The following is a 26,435-nucleotide window of genomic DNA, read 5'->3' as shown; positions in this document are numbered from 1 at the left end:
CATTACAAGTATTTAAAGCATGTAATAATGTTAGTGCTTCCTATTTGGTAGTCATTTCATCTCCTGCATTTATTCCTCTGATTTTTAGTTTAGATCCTTCATATTCAGCAGACCCTGCTGCACCTGTGATTTTCATAACTTTTGAATCTAGTCCCTGTTATTATCGCCCATCATCCATCATTTCACCAAATGATTTTTCCCCTTCTTGCATTTTCTGCTTTTCATTCCAACTTGAGCCAAATGCTCTTCTCCTCTGTATACTCTTTTGGGTTTAGAAACCTTCCTCCCAGGAAAGTGAAAATCCCTGCTGTCATATTCGAATCTGGGCTGTTCTAATGGAGTCGCTGTTTGAAATGAACAATCCTGGAAACAGGTTGCTTTATCTCCTAGACCTGGGGATTTCACAACTTATTACTTTTGAACGAACAAACCATGAGTAGTGTCAAATAACAAAACTGATCCATTGGGAAAATATATTTTAACATATTTAATCTTTATCAAAGATATCCAATGATTTGGTTTTCAGAACATAAAACAAAAATCCTAAAGTCAGAAGCCTAGAAGTTTAGTCTTTAAGAAACATGGAAATCATCTGGACATTTCACAGACGGAAAAGCGATGCCCAAGTTCACAGCATCTCTAAACATTGAAAAGATTGTGCAACATTATTCTTTGAGTCAAATGTGTCTTTCTGAGGCCTCAGGCAAACCAAGGCCAAAGGCTGTCCTCTGAAAGAATCTCTGCTATTTTTCTGGGGTGTGAGGAAGTCTCCTCCATGGAGGTGCCAGGAAAGAGAAAGAGACGGAGGTGTGAAAAGGGGATAGAACTGATGGCTAAGAAGGTCCCCTCCACGGGCCCCACACACTCCTGTTCAAATGTCTCCTTGTGTCTGTGATAAAGTTCTCTATTTCCCTTCTTCTGCATGATACAGGGGTGTTAGGATTCCCAAGAGAAATCCTTTACAAACTCTGAAATAAGGCCTTCCATATAGAAAATAAAACCTAAATTTGTCTTGAAAAGATGACAGAAGAAAACTGTACATATATTTAAAATTCCTATTATCTGTACCTTATTAATAAATCTTAAATTTCAAGAACATCTCTTGGAGCTGTGACTGTGCCACTGCACTCCAGCTGGGCAACAGAATGAGACCCTGGGCTCGTGCGCAGCGGCACAATCATAGCTCACTGCAGCCACAAAAAGACATCATTTTTTAAAGGAATAATTGAAATGCAGAAATATTACAAATAGAAGTGCAATTAACACCTAGATTCTTCTCCATCAAGAATTATCAACCAATTTTAACAAACTTTCTTAAAGTATGTTCTCCTTTTCAAAAGCAACAGAATATTACAGACAAAGCCAAAATGCCCTTTATTCACCATCCTAGTTCCATTTTTCCCATACCTTTTCTAAAGAGTGTAGCCTTCCATTCTGCTTTCAATGCTGACATAAACTTACATAGTTTGGTTATTAATACATATTTGATTGATATATCCATTAAATTGGCTCTGTTTTCTTTCCGCAGAAGAACATGTGGACTTGCAGATGCTGACTTTGGTTCATGTATCAGAAAATCCTGATATTTGTAACTAGTCCTTAAATAGATGCCCAGATTATTAATATAAGGTCATCCAAGATGCTGATATAGAAGGGAAGCAGCGTAGCAAAAATTGGGATGCTTCTATGTACAAGCAGGATTCTGCTAGTTTGAAGAGGTCACTAGCACCTCATTAGTAAACCATGAGGCCAGAAAAAGCCAGCCCAAGATATACTACATCTGCTTCAGCCCTGTGTAGTCACCGCACTCCCATAATATCCTGTATTTTTGGCTAAATAAATAAAAAATGCATAGAAGTTTGGGAGTACATACAAGGTCCTTGCCAGATAATCTGTAACCCATCTGCAATGATGCCATTGGTGTCAGAAGTGGGACAGACATGAAGAGCCCACCACAATGGCCACATTTTTGATAGGGATCAGAATACCAAAGTAGGACACAATGAGTAAAACATGCCTAAAACATGAGAATTTGGGGGGAGCTGAGTCTAGTGGAATTTATCCATGGTTCTTCTCCCTTCATCCATTTGGACCTGACATATAGTGAAAGATGGCTGGGACAAAGGCAGTTAGCACAAGGCAAAATTCCTGGAACCTTTTGTGTGAGCCAAAGCAGGGGCTAGAACTAAGGATCTCCAGAAAAGTTGAAACCACAGAAGGAGGAAATGTCTGAAGTTTGAGCCAAAAATCTATGGATCACAAAAGGATGCTCTCAAATTAGACATCTGAAAAGGTAACCTGGAATGGGAAAGATACCAAAGACCCCTAGAATCCCAGGTGGAGCAGGTGGTCAGCAGCTTTCCAGGGACAAACGATAACTGCTGAGGTTTTGGAAGTATGAGGAAATGGGAATGGAATGAAGAAATGCTTCAGTGCTCATCAAGCCAACTCTCAGGCAGAACAATTGCAATACGGAGAGATTTACACAAAGAAATTTAAATATATGTTAAATGTTTCATATGTGGGAAGACGAAAAGATAATAAAGATAAGAAGTCTGACTTCATCAAGTCAATCTTCAATAAAAAAGTGACCCATCAGGAACCTGGCCCCGTTACAGTTTTAAACTAAAAAATTCTGTTTTAAAATATGTGTATACTTTCTAAAGGCAGCAGTAACTTTGAAATTTGTTCAAATTGCACTTTTCCACCAAAAATGGTATTCAGAGTGTCAAGTACCAGAAATATTTTCCTACTTGGAACAGGGATCTTCCAAGAGGAAAACTTAACTTCATTGAGATGGAAAATTCACCTTGGTAAGTATACCCAGAAAGAGTTTATAAAACTTCTGCTGAAGCAAGGGTGTCGTAGTACCTGGATTTGGCTGGGTGTTTGCACGATTAAGCTGAGCATCTCACAAGTTGAAAACCATACATTTCCTCTTTTCCAGTAGGTTCCATTGCTCCTTAGTAAACCCAATAAAAATGATCTCAAAACGGCAACTGAAGTGTTAGACAGCTGGCCTCTACTTCATCCCAGACAATTTTGTTTAGCGGAAGATAAGCACTCTGAACTGGAGCCAGCTGAGACACAGGGAGGAAGCTGGCTTTGTGCCTGGCTTCTTTAAGGCTAGAAGCTCTGGGAAAATAACTAATCATTCCTGACACCCACCCTGCAACCCTGATTTGAGACCGTTTAGAATCTTGGCTCAAACTTGTGGTTTCTGAGCCGAAAGCCACTCCCCCATTCCAATACACACACTTTCTATTTAAAAAGGTGAAAAAATAATGCAAAAGGTTAAGAGATGGTAAGTTGACAATCTTAGGCAGAGGAAAGATTCGCTGACAAAGAAAAATGTAACAGTCAAAACATCCAAAGCTCTGGATCTGGAAAGAGAAGAAAGACTGGAAACTGAAATGGCTTTGAACTCAAAGCTGCGAGAGCAGAGCAGAACAAGTTCCTTGACCCAGGCCTGTTAGGTACATTTGTGCAGGTTCCACACAACAACAGGCAGCAGCCCTGACCTAGACATCTAGAACATGGTACCCCTACCTCCCTCACACCAGGAGGAGAGCCTGGCACTCAACCTTGCACTGCCAGATGTAGCAAGACTGAAGGGGACACGTAATAAACGGGAAACTGCTCAAAAACCCAAGTCCCTGAAAGTGGAGGCCAAACACTTCCCCAAGGCAGATGAAGGGTGAACTCAAGGTGTCTTAGAGCACTCCTTTCCAGGGTCACCTTGTAGAAATGACTCAAAAGGGCTTAGGGTTAGGACCATCATACACTGGTGCCTCTCCTACCAAAATACAGATACTGCCTAGACAAGAACAATGGGGATCTTTGGAATCACCACCACCCCCGAATCAAACAGTTAAGCTGTAAAAACCAGTAAATTCTTGAAGCACATCTCCACCAGAAGTCCAATGTCTGGTCAGCCCATTTACATTTTGACAAAACATCCTTCCTTCACTGCAGGATCTCCTGGGGCCCTAAACACAGTTACCTTGAAAAGAATATTGTGACAGTTTCTTCTGTGATGACTGTACTACTGCCACAACAACCAAAACCAAGAGTTCGGGCATGACGTGTTTCAGTCCATATAATAACTTACGTGTTTATATCAGACTTTTTAATTGCTGTAACTTATCATATTCTCTATGTTAGTTTTATGGAGCCCATTTTTAAACCTCTGGAAATGGGTTAGAAAGCTCTAAAATAAGTGCCAATTTTAAAAACTGGGATATGTAAATGTAATAAAAGCATTAAATTTCAGCTAAATTATATCATAGCCCTAATCTATTGGTGTGTTTTATAAATTGGTTTTTGTGGAACCTAGATACTAGCGTAAAAATTTTAGTCTTACAAAAACACAGTCATACTTCAATTTTGGGGGTAAAGGTTGAAAAGTTTTCTGATGGATCTTCATATTAATTCACTTTTACTTTCTAACATACCTAATTAACTTTTACAAAACTTAAAGTAAATCCCTTCTGAGACACTAAATCTCTCTATTCTAAGGCCTTTAAAGAGTGAAAGCCTGAACTGGCACTAGTGCCCCCCAAAATAAAAAGAATTAAAAGATCTGAACACACTTCAAAGGTTATATTTGTATTTTTCTCCAAGAAACATGGTTTCCTATACTTGTGTGTGACTTCAGGTTCCTGCGGTGGGCAGCTCCTGAAATGGTTCCCAATGACCCCCACCTCCTGGCATTCATGCCTGTGATGGTTAATCCTGTGTGTCAACTCGGCTGGGCTAACAGATGCTATCTGGATAGCTGGTAAAATGTTATTTCTGGGTGTGTCTGTGAGGGTGTTTCTGGAAGAGATCAGCATTTGCGCTGGTCAACTGAGTAAAGCAGATGGCCTTCCCCAATGCGGGTGGGCATCCTCCAATCCACTGGGGGCCCAAACAGAACAAAAAGGTAGAGAAAGGCGAATCTGCTCTCTTGGCTTGAGCTGGGACATCCATCCTCTCCTTCCCTTGGGCATCACTGCTCCTGGTTCCTGGGTGTTCAGACTCAAGTCAGAGCCTACACTATCAACCCCCAAATTCTCAGGCCTTCAGACTTACACCATCAACTTTCCTGGGACTCCAGCTTGCAGACTGTGGGACTTCTCAGCCTCTAAACCTGCATGAGCCAATTCCTATAAGAAATGAATCAATCTCTCTCTCTCTCTGCCCCCACCACCCTCCCTTCCTCTCTCTCCCTGTCATATATATAGAGAAAGAGAGGGAGAGAGAGGAAGGGAGGGAGGGATATATATATATATACAGATATATATATATATATACACCCACATTTTTTTTTTTTAGACAGAGTTTCACTCTTGTCTCCCAGGCAAGAGTGCAATGGCACGGCCTCAGCTCACTGCAACCTCCACCTCCCAGGTTCAAATGATTCTCCTGCCTCAGTCTCCCAAGTAGCTGGGACTACAGGCACGCACCACCATGCCCAGCTAATTCTGCATTTTTAGCAGGACAGGGTTTCACCGTGTTGGCCAGGCTGGTCTCAAACTCCTAACCTCAGGTGATCCGCCCACCTCGGCTTCCCAAAGTGCTGGAATTACAGGCGTGAGCCACCACGCCCGGCCAATATATAATATACATTTAAAATGTGATATATAATATATATGCCCTATTATATATTCTAATATGTAGCCTATTGGTTCTGTTTCTTTGCAGAACTCTAAGACAACTTCCTTGTGCAATTCCTTCCCCTTGGGTGTGAGCTGAACCTAGTGACTTGCTTCTGACAGAATATGACAAAGTGATGTGATGTCACTTCCCAAATTAGGTTACAAAGGACTGTGACTTCTGTCTTGCTCACACTCTCTCCGGCCCTCTCACTTGCTCACTCTGACAAAGCCAGCTGCCACGTTGTGAGCTGTCCGATGAAGTGGCCTGTGTGGCAAGGAACTGAGCGTGGCCTCTAGCAAACAGCTCACGAGAGACAGAGGTCCTCAAGCCAAGAGCCCGTGAGTAAGTGAATCTCACCAACAGCCACGTAAGTGAACCTGGAAGCAGACCCTTCCCCATTCAAGCTGAACTGACTGCAGCCTGTGAGGGGCCCTGAGCCACAGGACCCAGCTATGCCACACAGATTCCTGAGCCAAAGAAATAGTGAGATGATAAAACCACTGCACTGGGGGAGTAACTTGTTATTAACAGACAATGAATATAGCTCCTTTAGAACAGGACTGGGCTTGCTCTTCCTTTTCAGAAAGTTGGTGCCCAAGAAAGAAACATGGACAGCCGGGACCTGACTCTGGACCTGACACTGGGCCCAGGCACTTGGAGGCCAATTCCAGGATGTTAAAGAAAAAAAGACACAGTGATCGCAACTTCCCAGTAATACTCATTTAAACACACAGTATGGCAATTTGGCAAAATTATGTTTAATTAGATTAATAAGTTATCCTATTCAAACTAACTTTACAAAATCAAAGAGATAAATAATCATAAATGCATGCTGTTTAAAACCTCTTTCTTTTCTATCCCTAATGCCACCAGCTGTCCCCATTTTACCCTACTGTATGCCAGTGTTCAAACAAAACACCAAAAATATGCACCCAGATTCTGATGGTCCCACAACAAAGGGACCAGGGCTCTTTAAATAATAACTACTATTATAATAATATAGTAAATAATAACAAACCAAGACGTGGGCCTGAAAATCCTTGTTGTCACCAGAAAATAAGGACTCTCTCAAGGAGGCCTGGAGGTGGTAAATAAGAACCTGGTTTGAAGGAGCTTCCAATAGCCAAACTGATCACTTAAGTGGGACATGCACAAAAGCATTATTACAGTCAATCAGAGGAAGTCAAGATCACCCAAGGCCACTAGTACCTGTGATGATCCAACATGAAGCACTGTTTTTTAAAAGTCCTGCTTGCTGATGTGAACCCATTCATTCATGCTCAGTTACAAAGAGACAAATGAGTGATCCCTAAGGGATGACTACATAACCATCCACCATGAGGTCAGGGAGGACCAAGAGAAATGGGTTTGTGGTCTTGTGTCTGCTTCTAGAACAAATAGGATAAAAGGGGGAGTAAAGCAAAATGAGGGGTGGTCTGAGAAGAAACAGGTTTCCAAGGTCCTGGGAAGCAGGAGCTGGAACATAACTGTGGGACATATAGTCGGAAGCACTGCATTCTTCCACAGAAAAGGATAAGCTCCACGACGCCAAGAAAGTTAGAAGTTTGCAAACATCTTCCTTTTTTTTTTTGAGACAGAGTCTTGCTCTTTTGCCCAGGCAGAAGTACAGTGGCATGATCTCAGCTCCCTGCAACCTCCACCACCTGGGTTCAAGCGATTCTCATCCCTCAGCCACTCAAGTAGCTGGGATTACAGGCACATGCCACCACACCCGGCTAATTTTTGTATTTATAGTAGAGCCAGCGTTTCGTCATGTTGGCCAGGCCGGTCTTGAACTCCTGGCCTCAAGTGATCCATCCACCTGGACCTCCCAAAGTGCTAGGATTACAGGCGTGAGCCACCACTCGCCCGGCCGTGGTTTGCAAACATCTTTTAAGAGCAGCACTTGAACTATTAGCGTGAAGTTCCTCCTGGGTGTTGATGGAAGCCCCCTACAAAGGCAGAGACAACGCTGTTGCGGAGCTGTTTTCTCCTCTGTTCATCAAACCAAAGGCGCAAAAAAAAAAAAAAAAAAAATTGCATCTGCTCCTGATCCAAGGCACTTCTACTCTTCTGTTAAATCTCTACACCCTTAGCTTAATGAGAAAAGAAATGAATGAATGATCTATTCTCTCCCCCACAAATCCATATCCTACCAAAATACTCAGGGTAAAAGTTATTCGTGTCTTTAATTTTAATAGACATTGCCAAATTAGCACTCAGAAAGGCTGTTTCAATTTTCACTACTCAAAAATGAACAAAGCTACCTAATTGCTCAGATCCTTGTCAAGACTTGATAGTCTTAAACTTTTGCATTTTTGCCAAATTGATGAGGGGGGAGAAATGCTACTTCATAGATTTAATTCACAGTCTAAAGAGCCTTTCAAAAGGCGAGAAATAATGCTTTGCAAATTGCTAATACAACAAACTGTTTTGGAAACTAGCAAGAGATAAGTCACAGTAACGCCATTTCCTTGGTGCCTGTTTTCTGCCGGGTACCAGGCTTGACAATTTACAGATATTATCTCCAGCTCTTGCAGCAATGAGGCATCGGTAGCCCCATTTTACAGATGCAGAAAAAAAGATTCAGAGCACTGAAGTAACTTATCAAGGCCACAGCACAAGTGCATTAGGGAGGTGAGATTTACACATAAGTCTAACTTCACAAAGGCCCGTGGTCAAATAAAAGTTTTAACAGCTTTAGTCCATAAAATTTCATCCATCATCAGGGTACAATTCTATACGTTTTAGCAAATGTAGAGTTACACGACCATCACCACCTTCCAGTTTCCAAGTCAAGAAAGTTAGAGGTTTGCAAACATCTCTTGAGATCAGCATATGAACTGTTCTCTCAGGCTCGCTTTCTATACACCCCTGCTCCCTGCCAAGCCCTCGGCAACCACTGGTATGCTACCTTTCTCCATAGATCTGCCTTATCTATGCATCTCATAAAATATGCAGGCTCTTACATCCAGCTTCTTTTGCTTAGCCTAGTGTTCTCCAGGCCTATCCATGGCGTAGCCTGTATCAGCAGTTCATTCCTTTTTATTTGTAGTCATATTCCCTCGGAGGGATTCGCCGCTTGATGGACATCTGGATTGTTTTCAGGTTTTGGCTTCTGTGAATAATGCTGCTACAAACATTCATGTTCGTGTCTTTCTGTGGACATATGTTTTCATTTCTGTTGGGTAGATTCCTAGAAGTGGAATTGCTGGATTTTACGGGGAGTGTCTGTTTAACTTTTTGAAGAAACTGCCAAACTGTTTACCAAAGTGGCTCTACCATTTTTTATTCCCTCCAGCATCAAACAAAAATTGTCAACTGAATATTCAAGAAATGTGAGACTTTGCATCTCTTCCACTTATGCTCCAGGGGATGTGTGTGTGTGTCACATGCACTTTAGCAGCCTGGCTTCAGTGTGAGAAAAAATTAAGTCTGCCACACTGTGGGACTGCTTCAATTTCCAGGTGACTTACCAGTCTGAAGGTGGATCTGATGGGGCTTCTGCACAGCCCTTCCTTGTGGATATACCTAGGAAGGACTAACTGAAATAATGCTCACATTTGGAGATGAAACAGGCCCTAATGGGCCAGGCGCGGTGGCTCACACCTGGAATCCCAGCACTTTGGGAGGCCGAGGTGGGAGGATCAGAAGATCAAGAGATTGAGACCATCCTGGCTAACACGGTCGGTGAAACTCTGTCTCTACTAAAAATACAAAAATTATCTGGGCATGGTGGCATGCACCTGTGGTCCCAGCTATTTGGGAGGCTGAGGGAGGAGAATTGCTTGAACCCGAGAAACAGAGGTTGCAGTGAGCTGAGATCATGCCACCGTGCTCCAGCCTGGCGACAGAGCCGTAAGACTCTGTCTAAAAAAATTAAAAAACAAACAAACAAAAAAAAAAAACGGCCCTAATGATCACCGTGCCTCACTGACACCTCTTTCCCTGTCCCGCTTTATTGACACATCAATTCCCATTTTTCATGGTTGACTTCTAGTACGTCCCTTTGGAATGTATATCTAGAATCCTCAGTGGGTCCCTCTGTATCCTCTTTAGCACCTGCAACTCTTACCAATAGATAATAAATAAATGCCATTATCCTGCTTATTTCTGCCTCTCACTGGCAAATAAAAGTGTCCAGCAGGACCATATGAAATGCTGAAATCCATGATCCCAACTGGTCACCCTAACCCACCTGGACACACACACTATTGATGAACCCATCCCTGTGACTGTATCTGACTTTTATTAACCCATTGAAAATATATGGTTTTCTTCCTCTCCATACTAATCTGAATCCCTTCTGTAAGATTTCAGGAGACATGCTAACTGCTTTCTAGTATCTATGTGGTATTGCCTCTTGGACCCAATTGTGTAAGGTGTTTGCAAATGCTACTATACTTGTCTGACATGGTTTGTTCTCAATGATCTCATAGGTTTTTAATTTATTTATTGGAATGCCATGGCCCTTGTTGGTTTTCTTATTCTTTGCTTGTTTATCAAGTGCACAAAGTATCTTTTTCCCCCACAGCCCCAGAGTGCTGTGCACTTGATTTCCAGGTTAAGGAAGAGCAGAGGACAGAGCTCAAAAGCAAGGAAGGCTGCATACGGGAGAGTGTAGGAAGGGAAACAGAATATGTCCAAATATTGTGTCCTGCCGCAATATGTAACCATTTGTGGTTTATCAACACTTCTAAGTCAGAGAGTAAAATATGCCTAAAAGTCAACATTCCCTGTTTAAACCCTTGAATGGCCAGATTTACTAGTGTCATCTGTTGGCAAATTTCACTGGCAATCTCTTTGTAAAAGCAGTTGCAGGGAATCAAGCCCCTAAAAAGAAGAAAAGGAGGAAAACTGGGTGGGCGTGGTGGCTCACACCTGTAATCCTAGCACTTTGGGAGGCCAAGGTGGGCAGATCACCTGAGGTCAGGAGATCAAGACCAGCTGGCCAACATGGTGAAACCCCATCTCTACTAAAAATACAAAAATTAGTCAGGTATGGTGGCACACACTCGTAACCCCAGCTATTTGGGAGGCAGAGGCAGAATTGCTTGAACCCAGGAGGCGGAGTTTGCAGTGAGCCGAGATGGCACCACTGCACTCCAGCCTGGGCAACAGAGTGAGACTCCATCTCAAAAAACAAAAAAAAAAAAAAAAGGAAACTAAAAATCATCACCAAAACCCAGCCATCTCATGGCCAGTTCACTACTTAGCATAAGACTGATGCCCCACCCCCCTCGGCCTGTGCACATACACCTGTGCTGAGGTCCGTAACAGACAAGGCTTCTCTTGGGACAAAGTGCCTATTATGTACCAGGCAGTCCTCCATTCACTCTGCATATAGCATCTTATTTGGTCGCCACAAAGTCCAGCGAGACAGCTATAATTATCCTCGCTTTACAAATGAGCAGCTGGGGAGCTGAGAAGGTAAATGACTTGCCCAAGCTGGCATAGGTAGAAAGAAGCAGAGGCGGGATTCAAACTGAGGACTTCAGACGTCAAAGCTCATACTCTTTTCTCTAGACCAGGCTGCCTCCTGAGTTAAATTCCCCTGCGCCCACCCTCCCCCCCATTATAGCTGCTGTGAGACTCTACCATCTCTTCACCATCATCGATAAATATTTATCAAGGACCACCACCTACACAGCATTGCTCTTGTTTCCACAGCAACACACTGTCACAGAGTCAGGGGAGTATCCCGTGCTTGAAAGAGTGATGCTGTCATGTCCTCTGATCGTGGCTGTGAAGGGTGACAGCTATACGACTACATGGAACACCGTCTCAGCTGGCAGCCTGACACCTGCAAGAGCTATGCTGAGGACAAGCAAGAAGAAATTAAGTAGAGTAGAAAGAGAGTGGGTTGTAACCCAAGAAGATTACATTACAATGCTTCTACTATGTGTTTGCGATTGTTGCTGGAACAGAATTTAAGCCAGGTTTGCACATTAATTGTTCTTTTATTAGGACACAAATCAAGCAATCCATGACAGAAAGTAAAATTCGACTGTACTGCTAACAGTTCCCCAGAGGTATCCGGCAGTGATTATCGAGTTAAATGACTACATTGCTAACAATTGCAGTTGCAAGTCAGTCCCCTATAAGATCCATTTTCGCTCTCAATATGTGGATTCTGAAACCCACTAGTAAATGAATTCATTATCCCCTTATTCATTTAACTGTCTCTCTCTTCCCCCATCCCAAATCATGTTTTGCCATATTGTTAAGAGGCTATTTTTAAATGATTTTTGTTTGTTTGATTTTTACTATCATTCCTTCCAAAAACTGTCGTGGCTCAAGAAGTATGTCTTAGAGTAAGGAAAAAGGAAATTGCCTTTTGATGACAAGCTTCCGCCCCGACTTTTGGACACTGAGACCAACATGTTACAGCAAAACATATTAGCCCAACTATGTTATGGATGTAACCTTATAAATTGAAATTGCTTTCGAGATTGGGAATTTTCAGATCAAAAGAACATGGAAAACACACTACTTAGTTTTAAAATGTATTTATCCAAACTTGCCAAAAGTTTTAAATAAAATACTTTAAAGGAAATCAAGTTATTGTCATATTTATACTAGATTTGAAATTCTAACAATTTCTGAATTTAGGAATAAAATAAGAAGATAAGTCCATTTTTTAAGTCAACATTTACAGTATTCTTGTTTTGACAAATACAGATGTTCATGAGGAACCTGGAAAAAAAAAAATCTAATTTAGATGGTCTAGTTGCCATTAAACTGGAAAGGAGAGGACAGATATATACAGAAAATCCCCATTTCTACAAATGTGTGAGGCTTAGAATGCACCAGTTCTCCAATACAAGCTAATCTCATTCGTTTAAGGAGCCCCTGGCACAAAGGCAGCCACTTGCTAAATATATGCTATATCGCAGGTTTGCAGAAACCACCCTTCCCAGGTAGACCCAAAAGAAACACACGATGCCTTAACAGATTTCTTCCCAAACCATATTCCAGGATTTCTTTTCTGTCTCCTGCATTCTAAAAAGCAAACAAAGAAAAGGTGCTCGCTCCTCACACTTCTCTAAATGTTTTAACAAAAGGCTGCTGAATAAACACATTACTCATTTAACAATTGAAAAGAAGTTCTATTCCTGATATGAAAGCAACCAGATTTGCATTTTAATAGTTGTGGGCGAGCGCCACCTGGCGGGAGCATCCGGAACGGGCGGCGTTCAGCACTGGACAGCTTCCCGAGCCGGTACGGGTTTTACAGCTTGCTACCCAAGAACGATTCGAGACCCGTGATGGAATATTTTTGATCCTGTTTCTGCCGCGGGAACATGAGTGGTATTAATGTGTGGTTGGCCGGTTATGCCTTAGAGGATATAAAATCTGAGTCATGAATCATGCCTGGATCCCCAGGACTGCCCCGGGCATCCTCCCTAGTACCCCTCCCTCCCCTAGCACACCTAACACACCCCCCAAAATGAGAGAAACAAGAATTGTGCACCATCTTTAAAATGGTGCTGTGGCTGTCCCTCTTCTCTCACTTGCTAATCCAACCTTTCAGCTTCACACACCTCAAAAGGAGTGTCTTCGTCACCCAACTTCCCAGCCAGGGAAACAGGCTGTCCCTTCACAGAAGTCGCCTATTCCGCTTCCATTTTAGTACCAAGCAAGGAAGGCTGTAACGCATTTCCAACGGAATGTCCCTCCAGCGGCCCTTAACCTCAGACGCAGCTTGTGCAAAGACGCTGTACCTTCCCCACCGGTTCGTTCTTTTGCTCTTTCTTCCTTTCCTTCTTTCGGTGAAATAATAAATGGGCACAGCTGTTGCTTAGCGATCCGAAACCAGCCTGTTCCTGCGTCCCACGGGCTGATCTCAGCCTGTCCCCGCGATCCCAGCCACCTCAGCCCGGCGTGGTTACACCAAAAGCAATTGGTACCAAGAAACTTTAAGGTGATTTTGAACTTGGAATTACACCTGCAGCACTCCCTCCCTTCTCTTCCCTCTGCCGCTACTCTTGGGGGGGCTCGGGGCTGGAAGCTGCCTGCGGTGGGGCTTGGTGATGTGTAAGACCCTGGACTGTGGTGCCCTCCAGCACCCGCCAACGTGCCTTTAGGAGCACGGCAGGGCACCACCCCCCCGCCCCCGCTCCCCCTACTCTGGGGAAGTACCTCTGCTCACCTCCTTCCCATGGCCAAACCCAAATATGAGTCCCCCGAACTTTTCAGGAGCAGACGTGCTCACGGGCCAAATCCACTCCCCTCCAAGGGCCTTAACACGGGCGCCCAGCTACCTCGGAGAAAAGCCAGCGGCTAGGGCAGAGGTATTGCTCTCGGTCATCAACGCAAACATCCCCTCGGGTGCCTACAGCGGCTTGCTTAGGGGAGCAGCGTGTTCAGAGCAAATGTAGAGCTTCCTGTATCTCCGAGGAAAAAAGAAAAGCCACCGCCCCGGCAGCCTCGGCCTGCTGGGGACCTGTCCTCCCCACTAAAAGCGCGCGCTGCCCGAGCAGCTGCCCGGGAGAGAACGCTCCACCCTGGACGTCGGTGCCGCTCCTCGTCTCGCCGCCCCAAACACTCAAGTGGCAGATTCCGACAAGTGGGAGACAGCAAGTGGAAATATTCGCAACAACCGCGGAAAGTTACTCCAGCCCGGGGGGCCGGCAGGAAAGTGAAGCGGAGAAGTTCGCCAACGGCGGGGTGCTGAGGGACGCGAGGGGCCGGGCTCGCTGGCCGGGGCGCGCGGGGACACGGCTTCCCGCGCCTGCAAGCTGAGACCCGGGTTCGGGCCATGGGGACCCGCGCCCCCGCGAGCCCGCACAACTTTCTCCTCCGAGGGCCCCGCGGCTGGGGGCCCGCGCGCATCCGGGAGGGAGCAGGGAGCCCAGGGGAGCCGAGCGGGCGCACTCACCTGCGGCGCTCTGAGCCCGGGCGCCGGGCAGCGGCGGCAGCTGCAGCCTCAGAAGCAGGCTGAGGGCGAGCGCGGCGAGGCTCGCCATCCGGGCGGCGGCGGGCAGCTCAGCCCCTTCCCGCGGGGGCCGGGGCCGGGACTGGGGCGGGCGCGGGGCGGCCCCGCATCGCCGGCGCGGCCGCTGGCTGTGCGCGCGGCTGGCTCCGCTCGGGCTCCCGGAGCCGGCGCTGCTGCGCTCCAAGCCGAGGCGCGGCGCGAACTGAGGCGGGAGGCTGGGCGGGGGCGGGACGCGGGGGGCGGGGGGCGGTGTCCCCCGAGTCCTAACGCCGCCGCCGTCGCCGCCGCCGCCGCCCGCCCGGGCGCTCCGCCTCGGCCGTGCACACACCCTCGCGCGCACGCCCGCGCCTGGCACACGCCCGCGGCTGGCACACGCGGGCTCCCCCGCGCACCCTCTCCGGGGCCGACCAGCTCGGGCCGCTGGCACAGTCACGCGCGTCCACACATCACCCCCGCACCCGCACGCCCGGCAGGGTCCTCGCCTCTTCGCCCCGCGCCGCGCCGCGCCGCGCAGCCAAGCATCGTCTGCCCTGTGGGGGCGCAGGTACGGGGGCGGTGCGGGGAGGAGGGAGCTGGAGCAGCCGTTTGAACTCGGGGTGGGGAACAGGTGAATGGGGGTTCGGTGGTGAGAGGAGGGAGGGAGGGAGCAGCCCTCGCAACTCAAGATAAGGGGCCAGGTGAATTGCGAAAGCGGCTGGGGGCATCTGCCCAAAGCTGGGGCAGGCGGCTGCTGGCCAGGGTCTCGGGCACACCCTGAGATGAGAATTTCATCTAAGAGCGCGCGCGCGCACACACACACAACCCACTCACACTCTTCTGGGCGCATCGCTGACCGCGCCACAATCGTCGTCCCCCTCAATTAGCCACCACCCCATCTTCTTGTTCACCCACATCTCTCTCTTGTCCCCATCACCACGCGGAAGAGGGCGCAGAAGGGGCATGAGGCATCGCCCCCACCCCCCACAATTTTTCTCTGGCAGCCTTCCCTTTCCTTCTCTAGGGAGACAGAACCTTGTAGCTTTTTCCCTTTTCTTCTCGGTCTTAACAAAGACCTGGTTGGGGCTGAAAGCCTAAAACCATAGATCAGGGTTGGAGCTGTCCCTGGCAGCCCACGGCCCACAGCCTGGCTCTCTGCTGTCCTGGGAGGCAGCTGGTACCTGAGTCTTGGCTGGGAGTCTGAGATGTAAAAGCCAGGGGCAGGGATACCCAGAAATGCCTAAGGGATTCACACTTTGTGAACACTTTGCTACCTGGCCAAAGCCCTCCTTCTTCTGTGTCAGCACAGCCCCCCACCCCCATCCTTGTTGGGGTGCCAGGGACTGGATTGGGGAGACTGTAGGTGAATTGTGAAAATCAAGCATGGCAGAGTTTCCAAAAGTGGGGAGCCCCAGGCTCTGGACCCAAGTTGCCATGGCAGAGAACGCAGGGCCTCACTCTGTCAGTCCCCAGTCCGCACTAGGTAGAGTGGCACAGTTCCCTGGAATGGAAGCCCAATTTACAATCCCAGGCAAATTCCTCCACCCCTCTCCGGACCCCGACTCCCACCACCACCACCATGACCGTGACCACTTTCAAAAGCTGATGTGCTTGGACTAGCCTGTTGGACCAACCAGTGCCTCCCACACTTGCCTGGTCAAAGAACTACCAAGAAGGTTTCTCCAAGTCCTGCTTCCCAGACCCCTGCTGGGGAGGGTGGAATTTGGCAGGCCTGTCGGGGGTGGCCTGGGAGTTGAACCTTTTACAAGCTGCCTTGGAGATTAATAATTCTACCAATATTTATGGTGCACTTAATTGTGTGCCTTACTCTGTGCTGTTCTCTGGGGATACCACAATGCGTAGCCCTTAGGGACAATTGGAATGGAAAGATCCCTTCTGCTCAGAGCTGAGCTGCCAGCTGTTTGCTCCATCACTCACTCACTCTAAACCTGCCTTGGGCAGATGAGCAGTTAGGAAGCCTCCGAGGAGAAGCCTGACCCAAGACCACCACAAGCGACCCCAGTCATGGCCGATCCCAGGGGATGACCCAGGTAGGGAGGAGATTTCTAAGCCACTAAAGAGCTTGGTGTCACACTTGTAACTTGCCGTGACTTTCTTGGGCTCCTGCCAATTCATCCCCTCTCTCAAGCTTTCTGGAAAACTATGAAATAGCAGTTCTTACAGCATCCTCAGAGCACACGCCCTTTGGCGCCCCCCTGCACCCCTGCTTTAGGGATGCGAGATCACCGAAGGCAAATCCCCCAGGTCTGAATGGGGTTCATGTGGCCCTGAGGAAAAAAAAAAATTCAGTAGTCACTGAGCCGATGGAGTGGGACCTGATCCCGCACCAGGACTTACCTGCCCAGGTGCACCGTGGTCATGAACTGTGACCCTCTGTGCTTTCTGAACCTCCCTCCACTCCAAGAAACTGCCCCCTCTCCTTCAGTAGCACGTGCTGCCACCTGCTGCCCTGCCAGGCTCTGGCACCCATAGCACTGCCAGTCCATAGCACTGCTTTTGCACCGGCCAGTCCCTCTGCCTGGAAGCCCTGCACTGTATCACCTCCCTGGGAAACTCACACTAGCCCTTAGGGCTTCTCTTTGGAACTTTGGCCAGCGGGCCCTTCCTGCTCAAGGCATGTTCCCCAGCACAGGTCACTGTGGTGGTGCTTTTTTACTTTGTGGAAATGTTGTTTGTCTCTTCATCTGTTCTATAAGACTTGAGTTGCCAAAGGGAACCTGGACACTTACCACAGGGCTGCTAGGAGACGGGGGTTTCGGGGTGGAGAGAGAGGGCTGGCACAGGGCCAAAGATGCCTTACACAAAGCTTCCAGCTAGCTGGCTTCTCAGGGGAGAGAACTCCTGGAAAGTTACAGCATCATCTCCCACCCTCCTGCACAGGGAGCCTTCTTTCCCCTCTGACCCCATCAGCCCAGGGAGCTGGGACATGACCACAGATTTGCTTGGCTCGGGGCTGGGCCCAGCATCGCATCGGTGCTGAAGGAAGGAGGCAGGGTAAGTTTTGTAAGAGATGGCATTCTGCCCTACAAACTCTTTTAGTTATGCTCAGCCAGCAGGCCTCTTATCTTTGAACTCTGTCCTTAACCCCGTGAAACCTTTGGCAAGACCTCTCTGTGCGTCAGTTTCCATATCTGCCGAGTGGCTTCCCTTTCAGCTCTGTCAGGGACCAAGACAGGAGTGTCCAGACATTTCAGCTACAGATCTCTCTGTGGAGCAGTTTCAGGGGAAACCTGAAACGGGGCATCCTTTCAACAAGTGTGCTGGCCTTTTGATGTGTGTCAGGGATCTCAGGGCTGTGCGTTTGCAGCCTAAACAACAGACATGGTCATTGCTATCATGTAGCTTACAATCTGCTGGAGGAGACTGGACAAAGAGAAAGGGGTAATGACCCCAGAGCTGGTCCCCATCTCCCCAGCCCTGCCTCGCCCCCAGTGGTCAGCCCTCCAGTGGGGAGCAGAGCACCAGGGGGAAGACACCTGCTGGGGCCATGTGCCTTACTAATGAGATTTCCCAACCACGTATCTAGTAGAATGTATTCTATGTTTAAAGTATCAAATAAAGTCCAGTGAGGAAAGTCTAGTGACGTTGCTATTGTTTGATCCCTGTCTTACACATGAGGACACTGAAGCTCAAGAAGGGCAAAGACTCTCCATGTAGGAAGGGTAGGAAGGTTCACTTCCTGTGTTGGGGGTGGCTGCTCCATTGGAGCCTGTCTTCTTGCTGTGGCACTGATAGCCACTAGCCATTTAAAGTTAAAATTTAGCATTTCAGTGTTTGGCCACACCACATTTCGAGTACTCAGTAGCCACAGGTGGCCAGTGGCTGCTGTATCAGACAGTGCAGATACAGAACATTTCCAACATCATGGAGAATTCTATTAGTGCTGCTCTAAAACAGAGGTCACCAAACCTCTGCCACATCTGGCCCACTGCCTGTTTTTATAAGTAAAGTTTTATTGTGCCACATCCATGCTTATTCATTTACATACTGCCTATGTCTGCTTTTTGCAGAAAGTTCTACTGGACAGCACTGCTCTAGAGCAGAGGTTAGCAAACTCCACCCATGGGCCAAATCTGGACCACTGCCTATTTTTATAAAGTTTTATTGAAACACAAACCCATATATTCATTTACATATTGCCTAAGGCCGCTCTCTGAACTATAGCAGCAGAGGTGAGTGATTGTGACAAAGATCATCTGGCCCACAAAGCTTAAAATATTTACTGTCTTGCCCTTCATAGAAAGTTGGCCGACCCTTTCTTTAGAGAAGGTCTTACGGCACAATTTGACAATTATTGATCTAAAACTCATTCTCAAAGTGTGGTTTCTGAACCAATAGCATCAGCCTCACCTGGGAACGTGTTAGAAATACAAGTTCTTGGGTCCCACCCCAGGCCTGCTGAATCAGAAACGCTGGAGGTGGGGCCTGGGCTCTCATTTCACCAGCCTTCCAGGTGATTCTGATGCATGTTCAAGTTGGAAACCACTGTCCCAAAACACAGAGCAAACGCCAACAAGTGACTGGTACGGTGAAGGTGCGAATGGGCTCCTGTGGGTAACAAGAGTTTGGAAAGATGCCAAGAGAGTGATAGCCCATCTGCTGCCTGGTCCCTCAGCAGCAAAACCTTTGACAGACGTTCCACGGAGGCCGCGCCAACCAGGGGAGGACCCTGTACCAGCCACTGGCGCCATGCTCAGGCCCCACTGCCGTCGGCCCCGCCCTCCCACGGAGTTGTCAGCACATTTGGAGCTGCCTCCACACATAAATTCATGGACCAGCTGTCTCTTTTAATCTGGTTGCAAGATGAAACCATTAATAGATGTCAGACACATTGGCAATGATCTCTTCATTAATAATTTCCTCCTTTCTGAGGAAAAAGAAATTAGTAACAAGCAACCATCAATAATTCAAAAATACAAGTTAACCTTTCTATTAGCAGAGTGACTGTGCACACGCCGCAGACGCTTTCAGAGCCAGTAGTTCTGGTTTGAGTAATGTTTTGATGGCAGGAATATTAATATGCATTAATGCTGTCAAGATGTGCAAATATAAATAACCCAAATGCAACTTAGAAATCTTAAGTATTTTCAGGTTTAACCTCATGATCCAACCATTTTTTCTGTTTAAAAAAAAAAAAATGCATGTAGTATCCAGTAATATCACTCCGTTCAAAAGGAGGACTTCATAATGGAATCCATTTCCAGTTTGAGGTCCTTGTGGTTAGAAAGATTTCCCTGAAGCTTTACCGATACTGCCGATCAGTAATTTCTCCCTCCAAAGTTCTGCCTCCTGGGGAAGTAAGAGCCGGGACGCCCTTCCAGGTAACCTTCGTCTGGAGATTGGGTGTGCTCCAGGTAAGCGTTCTCAATTTCTTAAAACCCTTCCCATTCCTCTTCTGATAGATTTTCAGGCCCACGGCACCTGGTTCCTCTTCTCAGCCATGCTCCATTTTGATAATGTCCCTCTTCCGGGGAGGACTTGCACCTGCCTGCATTCTCCACCCCTCCATTTACCACCCAAGTGACCACACACTCGTCACTTTCCCTCTCCAAATGTGTTTCCCCATCTGTGAAATTGGGTGATTATTCCCACCTCGCTGAGCTGAGTGAGAATTAAGTGAGTTAATGGATGTGAACACGCCTAGTACAGGGCCAGCCCACTCAATAGTCCATTTCCCTTCCTTTCTTCCCACTTCCAAGTCTTAAATTCACCAGACCACCCCAGCTTTGACTCTAGGCCAACTGTCATAGACACCTGGACAACAGCATGGCACGGGAGGCCAGCTGCTTCTTCCTTGGGCCAAAATACCAGCACATGGTCCAGATTGTTGCCAAGTAGACCTCAGTGTCTGAGGTGCCCCAGATTTAATGCTAGCATCTCACCCAAGTGGCATCTGCCAAACAGCTGTTTCTGGTAATTTTTTTAAAAAGCTAAGTGATGTGTGGCAAGTACCCATCACAAGTGTTTTCACTTCTGACTGACACCTGGCCTCATTGCTGGGCAGTGGGGATGTTAAGATAAAGTGATCCCATCTGCAAGGAGCCCACAGTCCGCCCACACTGAGAGGTCACCCAAGCACACTGGGGACAGGGTGGTGTTAGAGTCAGGGGTTGAATAATGGACGTCAAACATGATTGAGATATGGCCCCAAGCTTTAGTTCTTGCTTCCAGCAAAGCGGCTTCTCTGATGAAGCAGGCGAAAAGCCACCATTCTTGCAACAGCTTGGTGCCCTGGAGTTGAGCACGTGCCTTTTCAGAGCACTGAGATCCCCGCAAGACCTTCAGCCCTGGCCAGGTGCGGTGGCTCGTGCCTGTAATCCCAGCACGTTAGGAGGCTGAGGCAGGCGGGTCACCTGAGGTCAGGAGATCTAGACCATTGTGGCCAACATAGTGAAACCCCGTCTCTAGTAAAAATCCAAAAATTAGCTGGGGGTGGTGGCACGTGCCTGTAATCCCAGCTACTCAGGAGGCTGAGGCAGGACAGTTGCTTGAACCAGGGAGTCAGAGGTTGCAGTGAGCCGAGATCGCACCACTGCACTCCAGCCTGGTGGCAGAGCAAGACTCCATCTCAAAAAAAAAAAAAAAAAAAAAAAAAAAAAAAAAAAAAAGGCCTTCAGCCTTTCTCCTGGTCCCTGACTCCCAACTCAGATTCCAGAATGTCTGTGAACCTGTTGCTTCTCCCCACCCCCGCTGCAGCAACCTTAGCTCTGACTTAGCTTCTTACTGCCTGAAGTCTTGTCCCTCCCAACCGCTCCCCACACACAGCAGCCAGAGTGGTTGTTCAAGAAGACAGTCACTCCACAACCTGTTGCTCACCAGCTTAAAACCCTTCACTAATGCCCCCACTGCCCTCAGCATGAAGTCCACAATCCTTACCATAACCAACAAGACTCTCCACTGGCTGGGCCCAGCCTGCCGTTTTTTGTTTGTTTGGAGACAGAGTCTTGCTCTTTCTTTCACCCAGGCTGGAGTGCAGTGGTGCGATCTCCGCTCACTGCAACCTCCACCTCCCGGGTTCAAGCAATTCTCGTGCCTCACCCACCCAAGTAGCTGGGATTATAGGTGTGTGCCACCACGCCTGGCTAATTTTTGTATTTTTAGTAGAGATGGGGTTTTGCCATGTTGCCCAGGCTAGTCTTGAACTCCTGGCCTCAAACAATCCCCCACCTCAGCGTCCCAAAGTGCTGGGATTACAGGTGTGACCACCACGCTTGGCCCAGCCTGCCTTTCTAAGCCTATCCGCTCCCTAACTCACCTTGGACCACCCCTCACCAAAGGGAAGTCTTCCCAGGTAGAGAAGAAAAGAAGGGCATTCCAGGTGGCTGGAACAGCCTAGGCAAGTACTCAGAGATCTGAAAGAGTCTGCAAGTTCAAAGAGGCAAAGCTGAGACCTAAGCGCAATGCTCTCTGTTCTCTCATTTCATTTCCTGCACGCTCCATTTACCCTGTGCTCCAAGCCGCACACGACAACTGTCCATTACCTCCCTCTGGGCCTCTGCCCATGTAGTTTCTTCTCTCTGGAATGCCAAAATCAAAAGCAGCATCCTTCCTTATGCAGGCATCTAAATCTTTATCCTTCAAGGCTCAGCATTGGGCAGGATCTGTGGGCTGGATGAAGAATTAGTGAATTCCATCCTTATTGGAACCATCTGCAGATCCGCCTTCTCCACCAGGGTGACAGCATTGAGGGATGCCACTACTGTCTTACACACCCTCAGGTCCCCAAAGCCAACCCAGCATGGCATACAGCAAGCACTCAATACATACGGGTTAAGACTAGGGCCAAATTTGCCTACCAGGGCCATATACATTCTGCATGAGCTGTTATCAAACAGAAGGGACAGTGACCCATTTATCAAGATCTATGGGGAAACCAGCTCATGAGCAAGACCCCAGCAAGGCTCTCGGGTGTGCAGGATGAGATGATGGGGTGGTGCTTCCCCACTGTGTCTGGTCCTGAGAACCACCAGGAACCCTTGTTAATAACTCACGTTCCCCAGACTGATAAACCCAATGCTTCAGGGAAGAGCCTGGACATCTGTCCTTTTTATCAGACTGAATCTCACAAAAGGTCATAACTTGGTGGTTCTGTCCAGGCCAATGCAGAACCTGTCCTCCGGTCAGACTGCCAGAAGCACCTGGCCTGGGGGCTCAAAGTAGTAACAGGGCTGTCCACGGCAGGAAGAAACCACGGTAAAGTCCCCAGAGGCTTTAGTGGCCTGTCTGCCCATGGCACTGAGCCTCTTCTGGTGAGGCCCGAGTCCCAGGAACAGCAGATGCCAACCTCTGAGAAAGAAAAGGCACCAAGAGACTTGAAGCAGAAATGATACAGAAAGAACGCCTCATGTTTATAGAAACTTCTGCAAACTTTCTTCAGACCTCTGGTTTACAGCGTTGGCTTAATTAGAATTCTTGGTTCTTAATATACTTTCATGATGTTTTCCTGCATAGCCCTCTCTTATTAATATTATTAGGTTTGCTACTTTGTGTTACGGCATGTAACTGTTATTTTATTTTCATTATCTTATTATATTTTGATAAGCGCCTAGAGATCTTCCATAACAACCACTCCCTGATAGTAACAGAATTCTGCTCACTACACTTCATCCCTGCAATGATGTACAAAGAAACTTTGGGCTGGCAAGAGGACCTTCAGGAGAGACCCCAGAGCCCGTTTGTTCCTGGATTTCTGCTGCAGTGGTTCTCAACCCCTCTGCATATGAGAACCACCTGGGACCCCACCCTCAGCCACTGATTTGAGTAGGCCCCAAGCAACAGTATTTTTAAATCTTCCCCAATTATTTCTACCAAGAACACTGCAAGGACTCCTCAGAGTTCTCCCCACCCCCAGGCAGGTGACATATAAATCATCTAAGAAGTTTTTGGGGGAACAGCTACACAGAGCTCTACCCACCTGTCCTTATAACCTAATATACTTTCCTAAAGATGCCCCCCGACTTGCTCACCTTAGGGGATCCCTGCACATGGGACCCATGCTACTGAAGAGGGTGTGCTGGGCAAGTGGCCGACATACTTCTCAATGTGGGGGCCGGGACCACACCTGCACCAGAACCGGGCTGTTTGTTAATTATGCATGGAGCTGAATCAGCATTTCTGGAGGTTGAGGCTCAGGAATTTGCATTTCTAACAGGCATCCCAGCTGATTCTCAGGCACACAGGAGTTTGTGAATGGCTGATGCAGTGTCAGGGACAAGGAAAGTTGAGAGCCTCCAGGCACAACTCCAGGGCTGCCAGGCCAGGTCTGTATCTTGCCCATTCTGTGTCTCAGACACTTATACGGGCTTAAAGGATAAATACTGAGCGGGGAACACATACATTCCTTGTATTTTAGGCAAGACTCTTCTTCTTATGAATGACGGACACCCAACTCAAACAAGCTTAAGTGAAAAGAGGAACCCAGTGGCTTACTTAGCTGAGCACTTCATGAGCACCTTCAGGCAAAGCTGGATCTAGGTACTCAAATGATGGCATCAGGCCTCCTCTCTCTCCCTATCTGTCTATCTCTGTCTCTGTCTCTATCTCAGCTGGGCTTCTCTCTGTGACTAGTCAAAGAAACTGGCCAATGCCAGCTCCATACCCAGGTCTCACAGCTTACCACCTTCAGTATAAAATGAGACCTTCTGAACACCCCACCACACTATCCACAAAAACCCAGTAAAGATATTTATTGGGTGATTTGGTTCACATCCTATCTCCTGAATGAATCAATTTGGCCAGGGATATTGGCAAGGGGAAGGGGTGTCACCATAATTGCCCATCCTAGGTCTTTTGTCCACCTCTCTGTATTGAGGATGACAGCCATAAATGACAGCCCCATGAAGACTGAATGGAGTGGGGAAGGGCAATCTTCTCCAAATGATCTCAGCAGTCTGGTGGCACTGGTCTAGCTCTCTTAAAAATCCCTTAAATAGGCCGGGCGCGGTGGCTCATGCCTGTAATCCCAGCACTGGGAGGCCGAGGTGGGCAGATCATGAGGTCAGGAGATCGAGACCACAGTGAAACCCCATCTCTACTAAAAATACAAAAAAAAAATTAGCCGGGCAGTGGCGGGCGCCTGTAGTCCCAGCTACTCGGGAGGCTGAGGCCAGAGAATGGCGAAAACCCAGGAGGCGGAGCTTGCAGTGAGCTGAGATCGCGCCACTGCACTCCAGCCTGGGCGACAGAGCGAGACTCCGTCTCAAAAAAAATAATAAAATCCCTTAAATAAGTGGTCTAGAGACTTAACCAGTCACCTGGGGGCCTACTCTTTCAATACGTCCTCGTCCTCTCCATCTGACGCTTGTTCTAACCCCCCATACCCAGATAGACCGTGTGATTTTTGTTGTTGTTGAGACAGGGTCTGGCTCTGTCGCCTAGGCTGGAGTGCAGTGGTGCGATCTTGGCTCCCTGCAACCTCCTCCTCCTGGGTTCAAGCGATTTTCGTGCTTCAGTTTCCCGAGTAGCTGGGATTACAGGCACGTACCATGACGCCCGGCTAGTTTTTGTACTTTTAGTAGAGAAGGGGCTTTGCCATGTTGGCCAGGCTGGTCTCGAGCTCCTGGCCTCAAGGGATCCACCCGCCTCGGCCTCCCAAAGTGCTGGCATTACAGGTGTGAGCCACCGTGCACAGCCTAACCCTGTGATTTTTACACAACCTCTTTCTCCTCTGTACCAAAGCATGTTACCCTCAAAATGTTTTCACCCAGCCAGTTAGTCTTTCGCCAATCCAGTGAAACTGAACTGTACTTACTCTGAGCCATGCATGCAGCTAAAAGCCTATGCACGTTATCTGCCCCACAATTCTCTTATTATTACCCATTTACACGAGAAGAAACTGAGGCACAAGGAGGTTTGTTGATTTGGAATTGATTTGGTTTTAAGTTTTGTTTTCTTCCCCACAGCTCCTGGACTTTTTAAAATTCCTGGAATTGTGTCTCTCTATCATGGGGCTGGTACTATTACAATATGTTTCAGAAAACAGCATCTGTGTACGAAGCATTGTATTATACAACACAGAAATACATTTCACCCCAAATGATAGCAGTGAACCTCAGCCCCCAGAATCTCCTTCTCGCCTTCATGAAACAGAGCTGGGATGATGGCAGAGGACTCCAGAATGCACTGAGATTGTTCCTTGGCTTGACAAATGGCAAAGGACTCTAGAACGCACTGAGATTGTTCCTTGGTGTGAGGAGCCAGACAGCACATGTTTCTTCAAGCCATTCTCACATCAAATAAAACGTTGATAAATCATTGTTTCTCTAAGCTTGAAAAATGCTAATAACTCAAGACAAGACGAAAGTGAGTTTGTTGAAATCAACGTGAAGGATCGAGGGTACCAACTTGAAATGTAAAACCATAGAAAATATCATCTGGGAACACGGAAATCATCTGTCTTATCTGGAAGCCTGACTCCAGAGTGGCAAACTTAGAGACTGGTTTGAGGACAGAGTGTGCCCTGTGTGCTGGGGAGGGGTGTAAAGGACTGGGATTGGGGGGGTGGCTCGAGATGTTCTTTTACCCACAAATACACTGTACATCACTGTCTGCCGCTGACGCTTAAGGATTGATAACCTTGGGGATGTTTCACTCTGGTTTTGCTTCCGCCTCTGCAATGTTTGAACTTGCATTTTCTGAGCCGCGTATGCAACGAAAAGCCTTACATGCATTACCCACCCTTCACCTCTCTTACTAGTCCTATTTACAGGTGAGAAAACTGAGGCACAAGGAGTTTTGCTGATTCAGGATTGATACTGGTTTTAGGTTTTGTTTTCCTCCCGACAGCTCCTTTAAAATTCCTGTAATTGTGTCTCCCAATCATGGGCCAGGAATATGAGAATCAGCTGTGAACTTCGAGCCT

At 47.4% G+C, this 26,435-nt stretch overlaps 1 protein-coding gene across 7 annotated transcripts in view; it reads right to left on the bottom strand.

Moving 5' to 3' along the window:
• The window catches only part of PTPRT (protein tyrosine phosphatase receptor type T), a 1,124,172-nt gene extending 1,109,390 nt beyond the window's left edge, over positions 1-14,782 (bottom strand). For 6 of the 7 annotated variants that reach the window (XM_032141870.2, XM_058432870.1, XM_032141871.2 and 3 more), the window contains exon 1: positions 14,522-14,776. In XM_032141870.2, the coding sequence (XP_031997761.1) occupies positions 14,522-14,609 (88 nt within the window). In that variant the 5' untranslated portion in view covers positions 14,610-14,776. Of the gene's footprint in view, positions 1-14,521 lie in introns of all 7 variants that reach the window. The other variant, XM_032141872.2, reaches the window with a different exon arrangement.
• Positions 14,783-26,435: the final 11,653 nt, after the last annotated feature.

The sequence above is a fragment of the Hylobates moloch genome, unplaced genomic scaffold (assembly GCF_009828535.3).
Source record: "Hylobates moloch isolate HMO894 unplaced genomic scaffold, HMol_V3 SCAFFOLD_21, whole genome shotgun sequence".
NCBI classification, from domain to species: Eukaryota; Metazoa; Chordata; class Mammalia; order Primates; family Hylobatidae; genus Hylobates; species Hylobates moloch.
Note: the sequence above shows the minus strand (reverse complement) of the source record. Positions and strands in the feature narration are given on the sequence as shown.